Genomic DNA, 19,969 nt, shown 5'->3' with positions numbered 1-19,969 from the left:
ATGTGGTACTTCAACATTATTGCTGTTGCTTACCAAAGTAATCAGACCTGTAAAGGTGACTTTTTTTAAGAGTGAAATTTTTAGTTGTATACTGAACTTTCTTTCCATTTGACAAAATAATTAGTAATAAATTTCAACTAACTATAAAGAATAAACATTTTGCAAAGTGTTGCCAATACACTTTCCAATAAATTGATGTAAAAGCAGCAGTCTAAATTTTTTAGTCTAGGTGGTTGTAAAGATTCTTTGGGTACCTAATACAAGATTAATTATAGATTGTTATGTTTTAGAAGAGTATTTAAAATCAATATATTTTGCTTTTTCATGTACCATCACACTGTCAGTATGTTAAAAGAAATTGTTACCAAAGTTAACATATATATGTATTAAGGTGTCAAATGCCTATTTTCACTCATCTTACAGATATTGTAGGAACAATGAAAATTAACTTAGGAATTATGAGCTTTCAAGTTCACCAGCCTTGAGATGATGACTGATGAGGGCTACCAAAAAGAAATGCATCTCTGGAGGTAGGAGTATAGATATTGTTTGAAAGAAAAATCATACATACAATATCTAGCTGCTTATAGTCTCTAATCAGAAAGAGAGGCAAAATAAATTTAAAACAACCCTGCATGCCAGCTTATGAAAGGTATAATTAAATTTCATTTATTTAAGTCCATGGAGTTCTGGTAGGCCAGTTTTATCTTCTTGCTGAAAAACCAAATATTAACAGAGCATCAATAGCAACAATTGACAAGTAAATACAAATGAAACTCAAAAGTTGTTTTGTACTCAGGATAAATTATTCTTTTGGAAATAAGACTGTGATAAAATCTTTCGTGATTCTGTATTTTCTAATTTCTCCCAATTAAATTTCTTTAAATATTCTAATATAAATTAAAGAATGTTTCAACTACTTAGATAATTGAAATATTTATTCCCAGGTTTTAAAATTACATAAAACATTAATCAAGTCATCAATGTAGCCCCATTATTAGTCATTGTTTTTACAGGAAAAAGAATTCTATTTTATTTGTCTCACTGGGATAAGAGAGTTCTTATGGAATCAACAACAACAAAAATGGCATTGGTAGTGAACTGTACATAAACCTTTTGGCTTCTGACTAGTATTCAGCCCTTTAAGGATTTCAGTGGTAGAAGATAGTGTTAGGTCACAGCCTAAACAGTTGGTGCCTTTCAGCCTCTTTTTAAACCAGAAAATAATAAATCAATGAAGTTGACCCAATCACATGATGCTTTCTTAAGCAAGATTGGCCCACTATCTTACAGTGAATATTGGGAGTACTAACTTTTCTTATATTTAGAAATTCCATGTGTATTATTGCTTTGAGATTAGTCATTTTCAGGGCATGTTGATTTTAATATAAAATTGAAAATTTTTTCTCCGCCTTGCTTTCACTAAAAGCATTAGGTACTCTAGGATACAAGAATAAGTGCCCACCAAACAGATAATTTATCATTGCTTTTTAAAAATATGTAAATTTCTATTTAGACTATCTACAGAATATTCAAAGTAACTCATTGAAGTTTAATAAGAAGCATGTCAGCAAGACAGAGGGTGTGGATAAGACTGTGTCAAGCAACATTAGTGAGTTTAACCAGGTCCCAGAGTCTTGGCCTTGGCTTTGCAGGTCCAAAAGCCTGCATTTGTAGATGACTGTCAGAGATGCTAAGATATCCAAAGAGCTTAGTATTGGTTTTGACACCAGATTATCTAGTTTTGATTTCTGGCTGTACAACTTAAATGCATATGTAAGCTAGGGTAACTGTTTAGCCTTTATGTACTTTATTCCCCTTGTTTAAGATGGGTACAGTAAAGTACTTATCTTAGAGTTGTAAAGAGTGTGGGAGTTTAGTACCTAGAGTACTTAAGACAGTTCCTATTATATAATAGATACATATCATGTTGATATTAGTTTATGGTAGAGATATTCCTTTTCCAGAAACTAGCATTCTTGAGATTTCCTGAGAAGTTAAATTCTTGTTCAGAACGTTACTCAGTGTATATGAAGTGAGCAGAGTATCTTAAGGAATATTTCATACAGACTGAGGTCCTGTTTTTTAACAGACCCTATTATTTTTTTGTACCAGATATAGTATCTGTTACCTTGCTGGAGATGTTCATTACTACATTACTGAAAATTTCCCACTGAAATCTGTTGTTTAGATATTTAGATACTATTCATGTTCATTGATGCCCTTTGACTGGTTTAATATTAATGATAAAGTTTTAAATAGTTTTGCAATTTTCTTATACTAGGAAGACAATATTTCTCACTATTGTGTTTTAGTTTATTATAAATAGAAGCAATTCTCTTTTCAAGTTCTTGGTCAGTGGGGAAGCATATCACTATTGCGTGTAACAGGAACATTAAAAGGATATGAGTATACCTCAGCTTTCCAGGGAAATTATATGTTGTACCTTTAAAAAAATAAAAATATCAGAAGTGCTCAATACTAAGGGTATACTTTAGCCACATAACCTGTGACACTCTGAGCATTATGCAACAATGTAAAAAACTAAAACTTTATCACCAAAATACCAAATAAAAACTATGGAGGAAAATTAATGTAACTCAACTAACAATAATATTGCAAATTACTGCTCTGTGGAGAAACCTTTACTCTCCAAAATTTCAATTAAGGAATAAACCATGCCCTTTTCTAACAAAAGTTGGGAGAGGGGAGTATATTCATATTTCTCTGCTATTATGGATTTTTATTATAGAATTATTATTAAGATATTTAGTGCTTTATAGCTAACAAAATAGTTTCACACATCTTATCTGTTTCTTAACTCTATAGAGGTAGACCAGCCATCTCATTTACCCTAAAGAACCAACAGAAAAGTTAAATAAATGCCTGTGCTTAGTGTAACTAGCTGAAACCTAGATCTTCTTCCAACTTTTAACTAATCCTGTGCTCTTCTCCATTACAATATACTACCTTATGTGTCGCTTAAATGCCCTGTGGTTTCTTGTATTTACATGAGAAACAACTTTTCTTCTGTTTAAACTTAAGGAAAAGATAGTGATAAACTCCCTAAACTGTAGTAGTTCATGTAAGGAGATTAGGGTGACTCCTTTAGTGGAGTATTTAAGAGATTCTAAAGAGAGAAGTGAGATCATTCATTAAACATTGCTTTGGAGTGGTTGGTTACAAAGATAATTTACCAACTTTCTTCTTTTTGTTGCAGAAGTTCTTAGGAAGAATCTCTTGGTAAAGCAAGGCTGCTAATGCTGGTAGCAGTTGGCTTGATTCTATGAATAGTGTACTGTTGAGGGCACTGATCCTGACTGGCCATCCCCAAAGCCAACCTATGAGAGAAGTCACTAAGTTCTGATAGATAGATAGATAGATAGATAGATAGATAGATAGATAGATAGATATAAGTAATATTTAATTATTTAATCCAGGAGCAAGTCTATAGTTACACCTCATTTGCAGTACTGTTTGGATGATAATCCCAAAATTTGCAGTGATAATGACAAAAAGGCTGATGGCTAATATACCTCTATACAAAACCAGACATTCAGATACCAACTTGTTGGAATGAAAAAGAGTGGCTTACACATTCTTGCTTACTGCACTTTTTATAGTTCTGGTTTTTCCTTTGGATAAATCTTGGCAGAGATAATTCACAGGGGTATAACTCCAAAAAAAATTTGGAAAAAGGACCCAGAACAATGAAATAATTGCTGGTTTGAAAGTGAGCCATCTGGAATTTCAGAGTGTGAATTAATTATTGTATATTATATTTTTTCACCCTTATGTATTCCCTTGTTTATTTTTTTTCCTTCCCCTTCCTTACTCCCACCCCCCGCCTAGCATACACTATTCCCAATTCTCTGGATTTTTTAGTAAAATAATGTGTGTAAGTGTTATTTTATGTCTCCATCAACATCATTTCCTATCTGGCAGGCTATTGTCCTTAGCAACAGCAGCAGAAACAAGCCTGGGACTCAATAATTGTAAGAAAAAAGAATAATCCTTTTTAATGAAGGAGCTAACTGCTCTTCCTTGCCTTTCCCATTGCTACATAATACCTGAAGAATTGTTCAAATAGCAATTATTAATGTCTGCTCATTTCTGCAATGGCATTTTTGTGAGGAGCCTTCATATCAAGGTTGCTCTTAACAGTGTTACATTTGTTTTTGTAAATTGCCTCATTAGAATATTATACATCCCAGTAGAGAAATGCTCTCAATACATAACATCCACTTAACTTTTCAGCTCTAAGATTGCATATTTGGCTGATACTTGTTAGTTTAAAACCCATTCAACTTTTTACACCTGGGGAATGTGGAAAGAACAGTATAGGAGTTATCCAAAATCAACACCACAATTTGATTTCTTTTTGAAAAAGATTTAAGAAAAATACAAAATAAAAGTCCCTTTTAGAGGTTAACAAAAGAGAATAATAATGTTGGTAAAAATAACCTTTTTCTAAAACTTCAGTTGTCATATGAAAAGATAACATTTTCTCTTAAAACAGCACATAAATGGAAAACAAAAACTTCAGGTGCTTATGAATACATTTATTATTAAAAATAAGGTTTGAGGATTTGGGGAATAGCGATGTCATTTAAAAACATTGGCCTTTTATAAAGAATATACTTGAGGGGCGCCTGGGTGGCGCAGTCGGTTAAGCGTCCGACTTCAGCCAGGTCACGATCTCACGGTCTGTGAGTTCGAGCCCCGCATCAGGCTCTGGGCTGATGGCTCGGAGCCTGGAGCCTGCTTCCGATTCTGTGTCTCCCTCTCTCTCTGCCCCTCCCCCATTCATGCTCTGTCTCTCTCTGTCCCAAAAATAAATAAAAAACGTTGAAAAAAAAAATTTAAAAAAAAAAAAAAAAAAAAAAAAAAAAAAGAATATACTTGAATGTGCCTGAGGCACATTGGTAATATGCCTGAAACACAGTAGAACAGAAAATCTAAACAAATTCTTAATGAAAAATATGGCAGAGTATAAACATAAGTAAAAGCAAATCTGAAATTGCTAATTGAGGTAATCTATTTAGAAGAATTAACCTAGTAAAGGTCAGAGCTAATGAGTATTAGGGGTGAATCACCAATGTCCCAAGATGGTATGTGCTAATGAGACTCTAAACTCAGCTACACAAAAATATCAAGTATACCATCTTCCAGTCCTCTAAAATGTTCAAAACTTTCAAATACAAAGTTTGGTAGAGAATTTTGTCTTCCAGGTGAGAATAGCATATAGTTTGGGCCTCTGAAGGGACATGAGGGAAGATTGCAAATTATGGACTAATGGGATAGGTAGCAGGACACCAAAGATGAACTTTCTGGATATCATTTCTTTTACGTAGAGCTAATTTTGGTCACATGGTTCTTTTGTCACAAGTTGTAATTATCTCCAGTTATGATTAGTTTATTCAATGGGTACACATGTACTGTCATCAAAAAAAAAAAAAAAAAAAGCTAAACAACCCAACTTCAAGTAGAGTACAGCACAGCAACAAGAGGTTCACTGTGGTGTCTCACCATACTTTTGATTCAACTACCCCACTACCAACTAACAACTTACTTCTCTACATGCACTATGCTGATTATTATGAGGAGTTAGAATTGCTGCTGCATAAGGGTACATGGAAGAACAAGTCTGGAGTTTAATGCCTCTTGGATACTGTACTAGAATTAAGAGTATATTAGGGAAAACACACTGACAAGAAAGATGAGGGAAGATGGAAACAGTGGTGAGCAATGGACCTTCTAATATTTGTATATTAAGTTGAAAGAGAAAATGATAAATTACCAGGAATGGTCAATGTAGTTGGTAAGAAAGTACTTTTGAACAGAAGGGGCAATCTGTCAGGAAAATCTTGAATTAAATGTCTTAGCAAAATCTGGTAATAGGGGGAAAGGAGAAGCATTCCAAAGCCCTCTTTCCTAGGTAGGACATGGGAAGGAGATAAGGATAGGGAGAAAATGAAAGTGTTCTACAGGTCTTACCTTAGTTGGTGAGGGCATAATGCTCTATGGAAAGAAAGTTCTTAGGGAAGTAGTTGTTACCTTGTCAAACAAATAGTGCTTGATTCTGAATTCAGAAGTAAGGAAATAATCCTTAATGCATATCAGAGTAGAACTTTGAAATTATCAAGGATCAGCAAAACTGATTTGGTAAAGGAAAAGAAAACTGTAAGAAATACAGTAATATAAAATAATTAAACATAAAGTATGATGGAGAAACATCCAATATGCTTGCATGGGAGAATTTAATATCACAAAATATTTTTCATGACACAAGTTTTTTTAATTAGGAAAAATCTAAAAAAATACATAAATGAATGCCTGAGAATATCTAGCAAAATATTTTCAAATAAGAGAAACTTGTTCTAGATATCAGGGAATGATACAGAGACATTTTAATTAAATCATTCTCGTATCGGCGGTATAAAATAGATAACAGAAAGAAATAAGAATCCAGAATAGATCCAGAAATAAAGGAGATATCTTTCTCTATATATATCTACCTACCTCAGTCTGTCTATCTTCAGTAGGAAAAGGATGAATTATTTAGTAAATTAGAGAAAGTATAATTGATTACCCATCTGAAAGAAATGAAACTAAAACCGCATCTTGTATCAAATACAGAGAAGTATATGAGTATAAGAAAATTCACAAATTTAGTTTGGCATAAATTCTCATGAAGTTAAGGGATAAATAATAGAAGGGAAAAAATAGCAATGTGAAAGACAGATGGAAGACTAATATCCGTAGTGTCCAGAGAGCTCTTCTATTTTGCCAAGCAGGGAGTGTTAAAAAAAATATTCAGTGACACTTGTTAAAGATGATAAGGCAGACTTTATTCAGGATTGTGTAGATCGGTATAAGTACTACTGCAGTGGGATGTTAGAGTCGGGAGAGAGATTGGATTTAACTCCAGATATTGCACAGCCAAGTGTGAGAATTGACAAGGATATGAATTTACACCCCAAGGAGCAGGGTGGGGAATCAGTGGTCACTTTGGAGTTGATGGAGGATGAGGAACCTGATCAGATACTGAGGGTCGAGGGTTCTGGTTTAACTAATGTATCAGAATTCTTGCTAAGACTAGATTTTACAAGGAAATGCACAGGCGGGACTAGAAGACGTTTAAGCCTGACTAAAGTTTTGGTCAAGCAAAGAATCATTATAAGAAGTAATCCAATAGGAAAATGATAAAAAGGAAAATGTGAAGAGACAATTCATAGAGGAGCAAATCTAAATGAGCAGCGTGCTTATAAAGATAGTCTAATTGAATAGTAGTTTGGGAAATGCAAATTAAGGTAAGATAATTTAACATTTATCAAACTGGTGTTAGCAGTAGGTATTTAAGGTGATAACACCAACTGATGACAAAAATATAGGAAAGGGTACTCAAATGTTGGTGTAAATAAAGTTTGTGACACTATGAAGAGAAACTGGGTAAAATATATTGAAATTAAAAGGTATGTATACCTCAACCCAGAAACTCCACTCTTGGAAATACAACTTACAGGAAAACGTCAATCTTATGCACACACACACACACACGAATAGTTGTCAGAGCATGACTCTTGGTGACAAAAACTGGAGTGCACGTCAATAGAGGAGTAGTTGTACAAATTGTTATAAATACACTGAAATGTAAAAAGGGATGAATTTAAGCTACTTTTTAGAGTTGGAGGAATTTTTATGAGGTTGTATTAAGTGAAAAAAAGATGTTGTAGAGAGTATGATATGAAATGTTTCTTAAAAGCAAAAGTCCTCCATGTGTTTGTGTGTACACCATGTGTGATTACTTGGACTAGCAGGAAAATATGAATGGTGCTCTTTGTTGACATGAACTCTCTCTAATTGGCTGATGTGCATGAAGAGGAGAGATGGAAGGAGGAGAGAGGTAAAAGCGGACCAAAAAAGCAGAGTAGAAGACTACTAAAAGAAAGTCAAATATGTCATATCACAATTAGGGAGTTATGTAAATGTACATATGTTTATATATGTGTGTGTGTGTGTGTGTGTGTGTGTGTGTGTGTGTGTGTGTACACACACAAATATAAAACAATTTAGGGGAAAACATCACAGAAGTCTTCCTCTTTGAAACTGGAGGCACCTTTCCTGTATTAATCAGGTTGGCCTCAGAGGTCTTGAACCCCTGAATGTTCTCCACAACCTATCTTTCCTGAAACTAGTATTCTTTATATCCTAGAAGAGTTAGCTGATGTCACATGAATGAAAGATATGAAGGACTTAATACCTGAATTTTCCACTCCCTTCGCCACTCACTTCAGTTTCAGCTTTGCAGCCTCAAATCTCATTATCTGTCACGAAGGGAGCAACCCCTGGGGAAGTGTCAATTCCTATTTAGTTCTTAAACTCAGCCCCGTTATTGGGCCCTGCAGAGAAATAGAGATATTGTTTCAAGTTGGAATTCGAATTATGCTTTCACATAGAAGCATTTTACAAATTTTGGTGTTAGGCTTTCTAATACCATTTGTGCTAGAGTTCAGGTAAAATTAAGCATTAAGTAGGCTTATGAGGACTAGTCTGGGAGGATAATCATGAGCTACAATCCTGTTTCTAATAGGAATACAGTGAATTGCACACTTAAAACAACTTACAAATTAATTTCACTATTTTAGTGAAAGTTTTATAAATTATAAAGCTCATATACCAGTGTTAAACATGAGGATGATCCAATTTTGATTTGGTGGTAGACTTGGCTATGATTGACTAAAATTATTTTCCTTCGGTCCTCTCTGCTGCCTTTTAGACCATCGTCTCTACTAAGCCAACATGACCAACCTTACAAGGTAGAGGAGGCCTCTTTAAGTCCAGGCTTTATTCTTATTTGGTTAATACAGTAATATTGTTACCCTTGTTTGTGCTGCAGGGCTTGGCTCTGAATTTTTACCTATATTTGCAACCCTAAATACGAACCACAGGTTATAAAAAAGTGGAAAAGAAAGTTAACATTTATTGAGCATCATTATAGTAACTATCCATTAGATATTCCAGATGAGGCCTTTCACAGGATTAAATAATTTTCGTTGTCTAGCATCAAGTAATTGGTGGAACTAGTTTTTAAAATATAGATAATAATTGATTCATCTTAAATTTCATTCAAATATATATACTAAACAGTTTATGAATCAAAAGTGTTTATTGAATTTTTACAAAGTGAGTACTCAAACCAACCTCCAGATCAAAAAACTAAATATTACCAGACTCTCAGAAGCTGCCCAGTGCATGCTCACTGTCCCCTCCCTAAGAGTGACCTCTCCTTCTAACATCAGAGTAGTTTATATTACATCAGTTTTGACTGTTTTCGAACTTTATACAAATGGAATAATATAGTATATACTGTTTCATTCAATTTTATGTTTGGACAATTCATGTGGTTGTAGTTTGCTCATTCTCATTATTATATAAATACTCCATTCAATATACCTCAATTTTCTTATCTTATATTCCTGTTAATGGACTTTTGGATAATTACTGGTAGCTATTTGGCTATTATGAATAGTATTACCAAGAGCATTCTTGTACATACATGTCTTTTAGTGTACAAATCTACACATTTCTGCTGGATATATAATTATAGGGCAATTGCTGTGTCATAGGATTTTCATTAGAAGTCTTGTTTCCTTTAATTTCTTTTTAACAGCCAAACAGTTGTCCAAAGTGGTTATACCATTGTACACTCTCAGTAGCAGGCTATGGGAATTCTGACAGTCCTCAACCATTCTGACAAAGGCACTTTTGAAACAAGGTTTCTGACTCTAAAGCCCAAAGCTCTTTTCCCTTTATCTAAATTTTATTTAAAGGTAAGAACTTGGTAACAATTTTCTTTTATAAATTCCATGATTCTTTCTAAGATTTTTATTCTTTGTTCATTAAGTGAGTTTCCTTTTTTATACTGGAAAATATATCTGCGCTGTACAGAATTTAGCAGGGTTAGCAGTGTATCGGAGGCCTCATGCAAGTATTTATCTTCACTGAACCCAGCCTCTTCTATTTTTTCTGCATGGGTGAAAAGAATGGCAGTGTAATTCTTCCAAGCATGTCCTAGAAGTTCCTGAAAGAGAGAGAAAGTTAAATGGCTATTTGCCTTGGCCTATATTCCTCAAACACCAGCAAAGGAATTATGGTCCAACATAGGCAACAGATCTGGATGTCATTATGTTACTAAAAATTGATATATGCAATGGAAAGTGAAGATGGGGTCAAATAATGTAAGTAAATGGAGAGAGATGGGTGGATTTTGTTTAAAAAAAAGGCTTTAATTCTGCATTTCATTTTGCTCTTACAATTTATGGATACACAATTTCAGAACTGCATGTTATTAATGCTGCATATGATACAATTACATTTATAACATTCAGCAATAATTTCTACTTGCCTGCCAACCTAGAACTGTTAGAACCACTGAATTCCTTTAAGTCAGAGGACTTGGGCCACGGGAATTGTCGTATTCTTTTTGTAGAAATGTGTTATCATGATAACCAAAAGTGTCTTCTAAGGATTTGTAATTATATAATCTGGTTACAATCTATTGATTAGTCAGATATCATACAATGGAAAAGTTAAGATCAAATTACATTTAGTGATTTGAAACAGCTACAAAGTATTATTGTGATTCACTCGCATCCTCTTCACATGCTTAGAATCAAGTCCAATTTATCAGATGACTTCCTCTACTGTGGTTGAAAAACATTGAAGACTGGTGTTCCTTTGTTTAGTGATATATGGAAGTTGGTTATATAATAAATTCTTGTTTGGTGAAAATAAGCTGATGTAAAGCAGAATTGCCAGCATGTGGCAAATTGTTCATACAATATGGAAGGTGTCTAGGAATAACCATTTAACTTTTTAAAATATTTACAAAGTTATATGAAATCATGGCATTGTGAAAGTAAAATGACATTCCATTCATTCCAAATATTCTCATTATCAAAATATTTTCAAATCTGCTACCAGTTTATAATAGCAGTTTGGAATTTAGATCCTCACCATCATCTCAAATAGAAAGTTTATTAGGGTTTTATTTATTTTTGAGTTTTTGGAAAGATATAAAATACTTAGGAGTGAACATAACAAGAAATATCCAGGACCTCTAGTAATCAGAAGAAGGAAGGAAGAACAACTACTATTTAGTGCTAGATATTATGCTAGGTACTTTACATGCTTTATTTATTTTGAAATTCAACATAATGCTTTGTGGAAGATACTAGTATTATTTCCATTAAATATGGAGAAACTGATTTATAGAGAGGTTGAATACAAATCCATAGAGGGATATCAGGACAAACTGGTTTAAAAATTCTTGAGAAAATTGAAAGATGGTTTGGGAAACTATTTTCAATGTATGTAACAAATACAGGATTGGTATTTGTAAGACTGAAAAACTGAAAATGAAAGGAAGAGAGAAAAGGGAAGAAGGAAAGGAAGGAAGGGAGGAGGAAGGGAATAAGGAGTCAAGACATGTAAATAATAGAAAATACGGCAACTGTGGGACAATATATTTAAACATCTTGAGACCACGGTTACCAACTAAATTCCTGGCACAGTCTGGCATTTATCAGACTATTTGTTTACACATTTATCTCTCTAACTTGACCAGTAGCTTTTGGAAGGCAGAGTCTATGCCTTACTATGTAAGTCAAAGCTTTGGCACATTGTAAACTCTCAGTAGATATTGGTTGGATTAATTTGGAATGTAGACCTCACTGTCATCTCAAATAGAAAGTTTAGGGTTTTATTTATTTGTGTTTGAGTCTTTAGTTTTGAAGTTTAATCTTTGGAACATAAAGTGGTACTTTCCTATAAAATTTCTCTTTTGTTCTGTAGTTCTCATGGGTTTGCATGTAGTCTGCATTTTGTGTTTTAAATTCAGAAACACTTTTCTCAGTGAGTAAGTCCAAAATTTTCCTCATATCTGTTTAAAATTTGTCTATACCATAGAATAATTATATATATCTAATTCTAAAAATGGCCTGCTTGAAGAAAATCTGAATTGAAAATTTAAGATCAGTACATTCAATGAATAATTATTTTTAACAGATTCTAAACTTTACAAAAGGATTTTTTAAAAAGTACTTTAGTTGGCATGTTCTTATGTGCCTTCAGAACACAAATTAGCAAAATCTTAACTAACCTAACTTGTAAAAAAGATAATTCTTGTGTAAATCTAATATATGTGTAATTTCAACATCACATTTTACCTAAAAGTGACATAGCAAAATTTGTCATATTCAGTATGTTGTAACATGTTCCTTGTGAGAGAAGATCAAAGCATTGCAAAATAAACTAGTGTTGTGAGTTGAATTGTGTACCCACCCCCCTCCAAATTCATATGTTGAAATCCTAATACCTCAGAATGTGACTTTATTTGACAATAGGGTCATTGTGAGTGGGCCTCTAATCCAATGTGATTGGTGTCCTTATAAAACAGCAATTTGGACAAAGATAAGAATAAAGGGAAAATGCCATGTAAACATAAAGACAGTCATCCATAAGCCAAGGACAGAACTCTCGGATAGATTCTTTACTTATAGCCTTCAGAAGGAACTAACCCTGCTAACATTCATTTCAGACTTCTAGCCTCCAAATTTATTGAAAGACAATAAATTTCTGTTACTTAAAAGCCACCCAGGTAGTGCAGCCTTGTTACAACAGCCCTAGCAAATTAATACAAATGGCTGAAAAATTAATGAAGTGCTAAATAGATTTAGATTCTGGGAATAAAAAGATTCTTGGGTTATTTACATCAGAACCACTTGGGATGCTTGCTAAAAATGCATCAGTATCTTTAGGGATGGATCCTGGGAATTTGAACTTTAAAAAGAATTCTAGGTGATTTATTCCTTCTGCAAATATTTATTGGGGGTTTACTTTGTTCCAGGGACAAAGAGTGGACCATGACAGATAAACTTTCTGCTTATGTCTAGTGGAGAATTGTTTGTACTACCTAAACTTAAAACTGAGGAAGAGGGGCAGGCAGGAAAGAAAATACTTTCAATTTGGTTTAATTACAGGTATTGTGATAGAAAATATATTGGTCCTTTAGAGGCAGACATTTAGCCCAATTTGGGGTGGAGGTGGAAAGTGAGCGTAGAGGAAGGGGTCAGCATGAGTTTCTAGCATGTGATGAAGCCTTGAGTGTAGGCATCAAGAAGAGAGTTATCAGACTGTGAAGACACACCAAGTAAAGAGACTGATTGAGCATTATTGGGAATTGTATAGTACTGGGCCTTTATTTCTATAAAGTGTAATTATTAATCCTTGAATGTTCTTATCTCTGAAAGTTTCTCAAATTTAGAGCCAGTTCTGATATTCACCAAGTACATGATTGATGTGTTTATATTGATTGTTATGATATTGAAATGTTTAATTCAAGTTAATAAATAGACACCTTAGCCTCTTGAGTGCTACCCCCAAGCCTACCCTCTGGGTGTTGGTTGATGCATGAACCACATTTATCATTAAATATTTTTAAAACATCACTATAATAAAAATTCATGCTAAATAAACTGTTTGGCTCAAGTGGTCCCTTCCTGAGTTATAGAATATAGAATTCTTCTCTTGCTGGTTAGTACTTACTGCATTAAATGGTATAACTTTCACGGTATGTCTTTAGTTCCTGATTTTCTGGGTTGTAACGTTAACACATTCTGTTTTTGTCTCCACCAGACATTTCCTATACTTTAAACTATAATAACATTCAGGAAAAATGAGTTAAACCACCTAAGGAAAATGGATCTATAAGTGCGACACCACTTAAAAGTCCATGTGTTCAAACACTCAGAAGTTTTTACATGTTGATAATTATTTATGAAAGGATGCTCATGTCCTAAACTGTGAGAGAAATTGCACTTTTGAGTTACTGCCAAAAATAGAAGGGAATGGTTGACTTAGCTTATAATCTTTAGATTGATTTTTGGCTGCAAAATAGTTGACTATTTGAAAGTAGTGTCGCTTGGTGTATAGTCATCGTGTTAGTGGCCAAACGTGTTCTCTGTGGACCCAGAGAAAGAATAATCACAGTTGATTGATACCTCACATAAAAATCCAAGAGCAAGATAAGTTAATGTAAGTTATCTGGTGTTAATAATTTAAATGTAGTACTAAGCTAGATGGAAATGTTACAATCAATCATGAATTGTTTGGTTTCAGAGTGCTAATGGGTATGAGTCCATCTAGTCCTTTTGGGACAACTAGTTAGGATATAAACTTTGTTTTCCAGGAATTATGTTCATTTTCCCAGGACCTCACCAGCCCTGCCCCATTTGTTTGTGGTTGATGAAATCATAGCATCTGGACTTTTTCGGGGGGAAATTTTAAAAAGCCAACTATTACATCAACTGAGAGAAAAATTATCATGGAACAGGAGGACAATAAGGACCATTCTTTATATTTCATACTATTCCCTTACTCTCATCCCACTTAAAGCACCACATTACCTTCTCAGAGAACTGAATGATAAGACGTTGTTAGATGCAGAGAATATTCAGCCTTAGAGATCATGTGTCCAAATTGCCTTATTTTACAGATGAGGATATTGTGGACTTTTGATGTTAAATGACTTTGCCAAAGCCGCACAGCTGATTGTTGGAAGGCCTGGGCCTGTGACAGAGGTCCCCTCACTGCCAGGCCCATGTCTTTCCCACTAAATGAGAGCTTCTCACTTTAACCTTAGTAAGCCAGTGAATTTTCTTCCCAGATTTTTTTTTCTAAATTAATAAGGAAATTCTTATACATCAGGGCTGTGTATGCTTGATTTCACTCTGATTTTCTTCTGAAATCTATCAAGAAAATCCCAAAGAAGGCTACAAATAACATGTCCTAATTTTAGCATAAGACAGATACTAACAAAATTATGACCATAGCTAACATTTGGTGTGCACTTGCCTTGTGCTAGTGTCTGAGTTAATTTACTGTTATAATATGAAATTAGTCCTGAAAATAACGCAGTAAAGGAGACACTGCTGTTTTCCCACTTTACCAATTAAGAGATTGAAATCTAGAGAAATTACTTGCCCAAGGTCACAAAACAAGTAAGCCGAAACTTGAACACAAGTATATCTTACTATAGAACCTGTTCTCTTAACCTCTATTAATAGGTTGCTCATAATCTAGTAATTCATTTGAATAAGGACTCATTATAATTTGTGTAGTGACAATAATAAAAATGATAACAATGGTAGTAATTTTCTGCGAACCTACTGTAAGTCAGGCACAATGCCAAGCACATTATATTCATTAAATATAACCCAAAAAAATTTTAACATAGGTAAAATTATCCCCATTTTATAAGTGAGGAAATCAAGCCAAGAAACTCTTAGTAACATTTTTAGTCATATATCTACAATTGTAACAAGGCTTATTTTTCAACTAAATGGTATTAAACAACTAAGCCCATTATGTTTGTTAAGTATTTTCAGGCCTTACACTGGCCTTTCTGAGCCTTTTGTATACACACACACCTATAACATCAACATTTGAGTTCAGTCTAAATCAAAAATACATGCTTGAAACCTGATTGTGTATTAGTAAGAACACATGATGCCCTGATGGTGGAAAGAATTTGGATTTTAGTCAATTCCTGGATTCAATTCCTTGTGCAGTTTGGCTGCTTGCTAGAACTTTTCTTAAGGTAACTTTATTCTGTATTCTCTGATTCATTACTTGTGAATTTTTAAATAACATTCAAGTGATAGATAATATTTAGATGAATCATTCCCTTTATTTTCCAGTTTCGGAGAGATGACTCACTGACATCTCCACCATTTTGCTATAAATTACGAAGGCCTAACATAAATAAAGAAAAAGGGATCATTTGGGGAAATGTTTCATTTGTCATAGCTGGCAGCCTATAACCCCTCTAAAAAATATTAAGAGCACAAATTAAAAGAGACATTTAAAGAGGGAATAGGGAGGTACAGGAAAGAAGAGGTTACTTTTCTGGCATTGGCGTTGTTGACCCCTTCCATGACAGGGAGCAGCGCCCCCAGAAAGGAGGAGAGGAAAGGGGAGAAGGCAGATATTCCATTCCCCATTTTGCATAAACCAGGAAGAAAAAGCAGTCCAGGGTGTGTCTGGAACCAGAGGACCTTAACAACTCCTTGCTCCTTCCTAACAGCTGTTGGTCCTGTTGAATATTCAGACATTCTGCAGCTGCTCCCAATCTGTGAGCATATCCAGATGGCTGCCACCAGTTACTTAAGCACCTTCAGGAAGAAGGTCATAAACAGCCAGCTTGTGCATAGGCGATCTTCAACCAAAAATTATGATGGAAGCCCAGAATAGGACTGCAGTGCCTCCCAGGGGTCATGGGCCCCTCTAAAGATTACTAAAATCTTGGCTGCTGAGTTTTCCTGGGAGGGAAAAGATATTTATTTTAGAAAAAAAAAAAAATTCTGAATCTGAGTTTTACTCTAGCCTATCTCCTCCCTGCCTTTAAGTCATGACCTGGACACTGGCTTAAGGAAGGCAGTGGTAGGAGAAGATGGCTGTATGCCAGATACCTTTTTCAAAGATGAGAGAGACATGTATGAATCAACTTCTCTTGTATAAAAAATAGGGGATTACAGTAGTGTTCTATATCCTAAAACTGGAAAACAAAATCTGTTTTTAAAATGTATGCCTTTTAAAATGCCCCTGTTGGCCAAGCATAGTACCAGCATAGAGAAAAATTTGGAGGCATAAGGAGAGAGGTTAGTTTTTGAGAAATATTCGTGCACTTACTGAATTTACTGAGTTACATCCACCTATACTTTAAGCCAAATGTTTATTTAATGGCAGCTTTAAATGAATTTTAAAACTTGTTTAAAAATTACACTGATGGTGGGGTGCCTAGGTGGCCCAATCAATTGAGCGTCTGACTTTCGATTTTGGTTCAGGTGATGATCTCGTGGTTGGTGGGTTTGAGCCCCACATCGGACTCTGTGCTGATAGTATGGAGTCTGCTTGATATTCTCTTGCTCTCACTCTCCCTTTGCCCCTCCTCTCTCTCTCTCTCTCTCTCTCTCTCTCTCTCTCTCTCTCTCTCTCTCAAAATAAATATATACATTTAAAAAAAATTACACTGATGGAATAGCAACAGGTTTCTCCCCTATCTGGTTTCTATCAGAAATATTGTTTGACATGCAGGCTTTCATAGTTTAGGGGAGGTTTGTGGGTTTTCTTAGATTACACATTGTTTCTTAATTGCAATCATCTTCTCTACTTTTGTACAGCATGTCCTTGATTTTTCAGGAGTTGGATGATGAGGATTATTTTTTTATGCTCTTGTCACCCTATTTTTTTCCGCTAGTTTTTTGTGATATGTTTTCTTTTTCATTTTTAGAAACATGCAGTTACTGAAAAAAAAATGTGTCATTTAGAACAACCTTATGCTTTTAGTAGTTAAAGGGAAGAAAATATTCCTTTGAAGCTAAGTATACTGTCTTTTTAAGTGTAACAAACCCTACATCATGATCAGAGAAATGTCTGCTCTCTATTCACCATGTAATTTACCTGTAGAGCTTCTAGTAATGATGAGTTCTCTTATCTCAATGACTAAGCAAGTCTACTGAGTAATGCTAGTCAAGTCCAGCAGCTAAATTTGGTTGGCCCCAGACTAGAGAATCAAGACACTGAATGGAATGGAGCAGCTCAATGAGCAGTTTCCAGGAATTGTTGGCTTTACATGGGCCTGGTTCATATATGTCTATACTGTATGCAAGTATTACTCCCTCCATCTCCTAGTTATAGCCATACCCAGAACCTCTCCCTATCTTCAGCTCCTCTCCTAGACTAGCTGAACAAGCTTCCAAGATAGTGACTTATAATAAACGAACAAACAAACGTGAATGGACCACTAGGCAAAGGTGGCATATGTTATTTATGTTCACACTGAGGTCCCTGTGGTCTTCTCTTGGCTATCATAGATCAGTTAGTGGCCCTACAGATGATGAGGCACACAAAGCATCTGAAATTCTTTATTTCTTTCCTAAAAAATAAAGCATAGATCTTCTGTGCATGTTTGCCATGATATAAGTGAGAGTGAAACCTCCTTTCCCCCTGTCCATACATTACACTACTTTGGTGCTGTCTTATATTTGTTTATTCATCTCTTCTAGACTGTAAGTTTTTTTTGAGGGCAGGGCTCATGTACTGTTCACTAATCATTAAGCTCTGTGCAGGTATCTAATACAGTTTGCAATGATTGAATCAGTGAATGAACACCTATTTGTGAACTGTAAGATACTGTCCCCTTAAAAAGGGGGGGGTGTACCTCAGTTGGTTAAGTGTCCAACTCTTGGTTTTGACTCAGGTCACGATCCTATGGTCATGAGATCCAGCCCTGCATCAGACCGCTCCCCTCCCCAACCTGCTTAAGATTCTCTCTCCCTCTCTCACTCTGCCCCTCCCCGCTCCCTCTCTCTCTCTCTGTCTCTCAAAAAAAGAAAAAAAAAAAAAAAAAGAGATTGTCCCCTTGATATCAAATGGATGCAAGTCAGTATTTTAGTTTTAGTAGTTCTTAAGCTTGGCTGTTTTTAAGAAATATATGGAAAATTTATGCAAATGCATATACCCAGGCTCTGCTCTTGTGATTCTCTTTCAGTGGGGCTTGGATGAATATGCATTTTTAATGACAGCCCAGTTGATTCTGATGCAGATCGAGTGGAGACCACATTTACAAACTTATTCAGTAGTTAACCTCTGAAGTTAGCATCTTATTTTTTAGGGGGGTGGGTAGAGTCCTATGGCCCAGCTGCAAAATTACCAACCGAATTCCTCTAAAGGAAATTGTAAAAATGGTTCTTGGTGGGAAAGATCAAGTAATTTTTACCATATCTATGTGACTAGCACTTGTTTTAAACTTGCTTTAAACTACTCTTTTAATCAAATTGTCATAGTTCTTTCCTGTTAGGATAATTGTCCTTCAAATAGGAATAATGGCATTAGTGTAATTGCCTATTTTGTATTACCTGAATCATCTGGACTAAGTCAGATACTTCCTGTCCACAAAGAGGCATGTCTGCTCTCTGGACCAGCAGTGCAAGATGGAGACCCTCTTGCCCAAAGTGATGTGCCAGGGCCTCCTTGACCTCCTGTTTCACATGCTTCTTGGTCAGTCTGCTGTGTGGATAACCTGGAGTGTCCAACACCTGGATCTGCAGGGTTATCTCTTGCCCCCCTCGACGCATGAAGCCACAGAGGTGACAACTGCGGCCCAGACAGCAATCTTTGGTCACAGAACATGGAGAAAAGCTGCTGTGGAAGTCAGTGCTTCCCAAAAGAATGTTCCCAGCAGAACTTTTTCCACTCTGAGTCATGCCAAAGAGGGCCAAGTTGATGATCATCTTGTTAGAGTCTGTCATGTCTGTGGGTAAACAAAGGGTCAGCATAAGCAGTTAGACTTCTATACTCACCCAGTGTAAGGCATCTTACTTGGCCAGGGGTATTGCAGGTATTACCTTTGGTTTACTTACCCCTCATTCATAGTGGCTAAAACACGGAGGAGTTCTCCACGTTAGTGTAGACAACACAGTGATAGAGGAAGATTGAAAGAATATTGGTAGTTTGCAATGGGAGAGGAGAGAGAAGTTTAATATAAAGAAGAGAGGAGGAAGCAATAATTGTAGGAAAATGAGGGGGGGAAAACAAAATGCATGAAGATAATGTAAACCATGTTTAGGAGGAATATGTTAACTCATCAATGTGGTAGGTGAGTCCATTTAGCAATGGGTGCTGATGTTTCTGACTTCATTAACAAGGCTAGCAGCAGTATTGAAAAATTAATCACTGTTGGAGGACAAGTAGGAACAGAAGAGTGGAAGAAACAGATCCTTCCTGCCTTTTAAATAACATCCCATACTTCTCCACCTCCCCACCCCATGAATACACAAGTGGCATCTGCAAAAAATTATCTTTCCTGACTTCCTGAGTGTTTGTCCCCTATGAAACATGAATAATG

General features: G+C 35.3%; 2 protein-coding genes across 2 annotated transcripts in view; one reads left to right on the top strand and one right to left on the bottom strand.

Moving 5' to 3' along the window:
* AIMP1 (aminoacyl tRNA synthetase complex interacting multifunctional protein 1) overlaps positions 1-3,908 on the top strand; it is a 43,160-nt gene extending 39,252 nt beyond the window's left edge. The window contains exon 8 of the mRNA XM_045056034.1: positions 424-3,908. Within this exon, the coding sequence (XP_044911969.1) occupies positions 424-432 (9 nt within the window). The 3' untranslated portion in view covers positions 433-3,908. The remainder of the gene's footprint in view (positions 1-423) is intronic.
* Positions 3,909-9,823: 5,915 nt separating this feature from the next.
* Positions 9,824-19,373, bottom strand: GIMD1 (GIMAP family P-loop NTPase domain containing 1). The gene is made up of 2 exons (XM_011281812.4): positions 18,981-19,373; positions 9,824-10,084 (listed from the first exon to the last, which is right to left on the bottom strand). Exons 1-2 carry the CDS (start codon positions 19,371-19,373, stop codon positions 9,824-9,826), a joined length of 654 nt encoding a protein of 217 aa, XP_011280114.4.
* Positions 19,374-19,969: the final 596 nt, after the last annotated feature.

The sequence above is a fragment of the Felis catus genome, chromosome B1 (assembly GCF_018350175.1).
Source record: "Felis catus isolate Fca126 chromosome B1, F.catus_Fca126_mat1.0, whole genome shotgun sequence".
NCBI lineage: Eukaryota > Metazoa > Chordata > Mammalia > Carnivora > Felidae > Felis > Felis catus.
Note: the sequence above shows the minus strand (reverse complement) of the source record. Positions and strands in the feature narration are given on the sequence as shown.

Coding starts and splice junctions, on each gene's coding strand:
- GIMD1 (XM_011281812.4), bottom strand. CDS start 19,373: ATGACAGACTCTAACAAGATGATCATCAACTTGGCCCTCTTTGGCATG. Junction 10,085..18,980: donor ACTTAGTCCAGATGATTCAG/GTAATACAAAAT, acceptor TCTCTCTTTCAG/GAACTTCTAGGACATGCTTG.